Source organism: Octopus bimaculoides, chromosome 29 (genome assembly GCF_001194135.2).
Source record: "Octopus bimaculoides isolate UCB-OBI-ISO-001 chromosome 29, ASM119413v2, whole genome shotgun sequence".
Lineage (NCBI taxonomy): Eukaryota > Metazoa > Mollusca > Cephalopoda > Octopoda > Octopodidae > Octopus > Octopus bimaculoides.
In genome coordinates, this window is record NC_069009.1 from 11,291,219 (window position 1) to 11,293,844 (window position 2,626).

The 2,626-nt window shown below is 37.6% G+C and overlaps 1 protein-coding gene across 1 annotated transcript in view; it reads right to left on the reverse strand.

Moving 5' to 3' along the window:
* LOC106878986 (insulin-like growth factor-binding protein complex acid labile subunit) overlaps window positions 1-2,626 on the reverse strand; it is a 67,003-nt gene that overhangs the window by 51,813 nt on the left and 12,564 nt on the right. The window contains exon 3 of the mRNA XM_014928365.2: window positions 977-1,048. Coding sequence (XP_014783851.1) covers window positions 977-1,048 — 72 coding nt within the window. The remainder of the gene's footprint in view (window positions 1-976; window positions 1,049-2,626) is intronic.

Genomic DNA, 2,626 nt, shown 5'->3' on the forward strand with positions numbered 1-2,626 from the left:
TACAACCTGAGATTAGGTGGTCAATAGTTTCAATCGCATCGTTACAAAATCGGCATTTTGGGTCAGCTCCATTTTTTATCACATTGGCTTTGTAGTTCCGGGTTAATAAGCCTTGGTCTTGAGCAGCCAATATGAAACCTTCACTCTCTGCTTTTAGCCCTGAACTTCGTAACCACTGATGCGTGCGTTTCTGGTCGACATCATCTTGTTTGCTACGAGCCACATACTTGCCATGCAGAGGTTTCCGTTCCCATCTGTTAGCTAATTTTTCATTAATAATTTTATTATTATTATTATTATTAGCAGCAGCAGCAGCAGCAGTAGTAGTAGTAGCAGTAGTTGTAGTATATCTTCTTGCAGTTGTTAAAGAGAAAGAAAAAGGAGCATGCCATGTTGGAGGAGGAGGGGAGGAGGAGAAGGGAAATAAATGATCGAAAGAAAAGAATTTATGCAGACTGATCTCTCTTGTTGTAGGAATAAATGATTAAGAAATAGATAAGTGTAAAATAAATTACTAAGAGTTGGAATGTGTAGAATATACAATTAGAACGGAGAGCCATGAATGGTAATCAGTGTTGAACGAGAAGTAAACATAATAAAAATATACAAAAAGATATTTAAAATGTCAAGTCGATACACTCGTGTACATTCACTCACACTCAAAGACACAGAATTAGGTATGCACATACATACACAAAATCATATATATTATTTAACAGAAAAAAATAAATACCTCAACAAGCTCATATCCACAATCAGTTATAAACACACACACACACAAGCCCACAAACACAGACACACACGCACAAGCACACACACACACACCTTCCCAGACATTCACAAATAATTACATATTCCTGAGAATATCTAGTATGGCAAGGAGAGTGAGAGATAAAAGCAAAGAATGGAAAGACATGAAGTGTTTAGAATTAGATTGTCAATAAAACAAAGTATAAAAGAGACTAATCCAACTCACAGAGTCGTTAAACTGGAAAGGTTTTGAAACGCACCCGTTTCAATTTCATTGATGTCATTGTCTTGCAAATACCTGTAACAAAAACAGTGAGCTGTGAAAAACGTCGTGTAGAAAAGGTTCGTAATATAATATCAAATACAATTAAACCTTGGGAGAAGCATTATGCCGGTAATAAACACATGCACTGGTTCAGTCCTTTATTAATTTACAAACAGTATATAGTTTTTTGTTAAATCATTTCATTGCTCTCTTGCAATCTCTTCAGTAACTTGTCTCTCCACTTCTATCTATTTTCAAAATAAATGGAAGTGGAGAGACAAGTTACTGAAGAGATTGCAAGAGTGCAATGAAATAATTTAACAAAAAACTATATAAATTAATAAAGGACTGAACCAGTGCGTATGTTTATTACCGGCATAATGCCTCTCCTAAGGTTTAATTGTATTTCTTTCAACACACGTATCCACATCAAGAATCTTTCACACGAAATACACATACGAAATAATATTAAATATAATGCCTAAAAATTAGGAACGTAGATGCTAATGATAATGATGATGATAGTGGAGATGATGATCATGATGATGGTGGTGGTGGTGGTGGCGCTTGTATATGATGATGATGATGATGATGATGATGATGATGATGATGATGATGGTGATGACGATGGTGATGATGATGATGATGATGATGATGATGATGATGGTGATGATGGTGATGATGTCGTTGTTGTTGTTGTTGTTGTTGGTGGTGGTGGTGGTTTTAGTGGTGGTGTTTATGATAATGAGATTGATGAAGAAAGTTAAAGGCAACGATGGTCTTGATGATGGTGACGGTGAAGAAGTTATGTAGCAGGAAATATTTTCAGATAAACAAAGAAAGGAAATGATTAGGTGTGTTGGAAGTTTAGAGATATTTATAGGCGTAGGAGAGGCTGTGTGGTAAGTAGCTTGCTTACCAACCACATGGTTCCGGGTTCAATCCTACTGCATGGCACCTTGCGCAAGTGTCTTCTACTATAGCCTCGGGCCGACCAAAGCCTTGTGAGTGGATTTGGTAGACGGAAACCGAAAGAAGCCCGTCGTATATATATATATATATATATGTGTGTGTGTGTGTGTGTGTGTGTGTGTGTGTGTGTTTGTGTGTCTGTGTTTGTTCCCCCAGCATTGCTTGACAACCGATGCTGGTGTGTTTATGTCCCCGTCACTTAGTGGTTCGGCAAAAGAGACCGATAGAATAAGTACTAGGCTTCCGAAGAATAAGTCCTGGGGTCGATTTGCTCCACTAAAAGTGGTGCTCCAGCATGGCCACAGTCAAATGACTGAAACAAGTAAAAGAGAGTAAAAGAGAGTATATGCTTAAAGTATCGTTAATAATACAATTAAAAGACTGACGGGTGGCATTCATCGTTGGTCCAGAGTCAAACACAGTAAATGATATTCAGACATGAATACAAGTTGATACACTAGCATTGAACTACCCATACACAAAGCGTAAACATATACTCTTTTACTCTTTTACTTGTTTCAATCATTTGACTGCGACCATGCTGGAGCACCGCCTTTAGTCGAGCAAATCGACACCCAGGACTTATTCTTTGTAAGCCTAGTACTTATTCTATCAGTCTCTTTTGCCGAACCGCTAAGT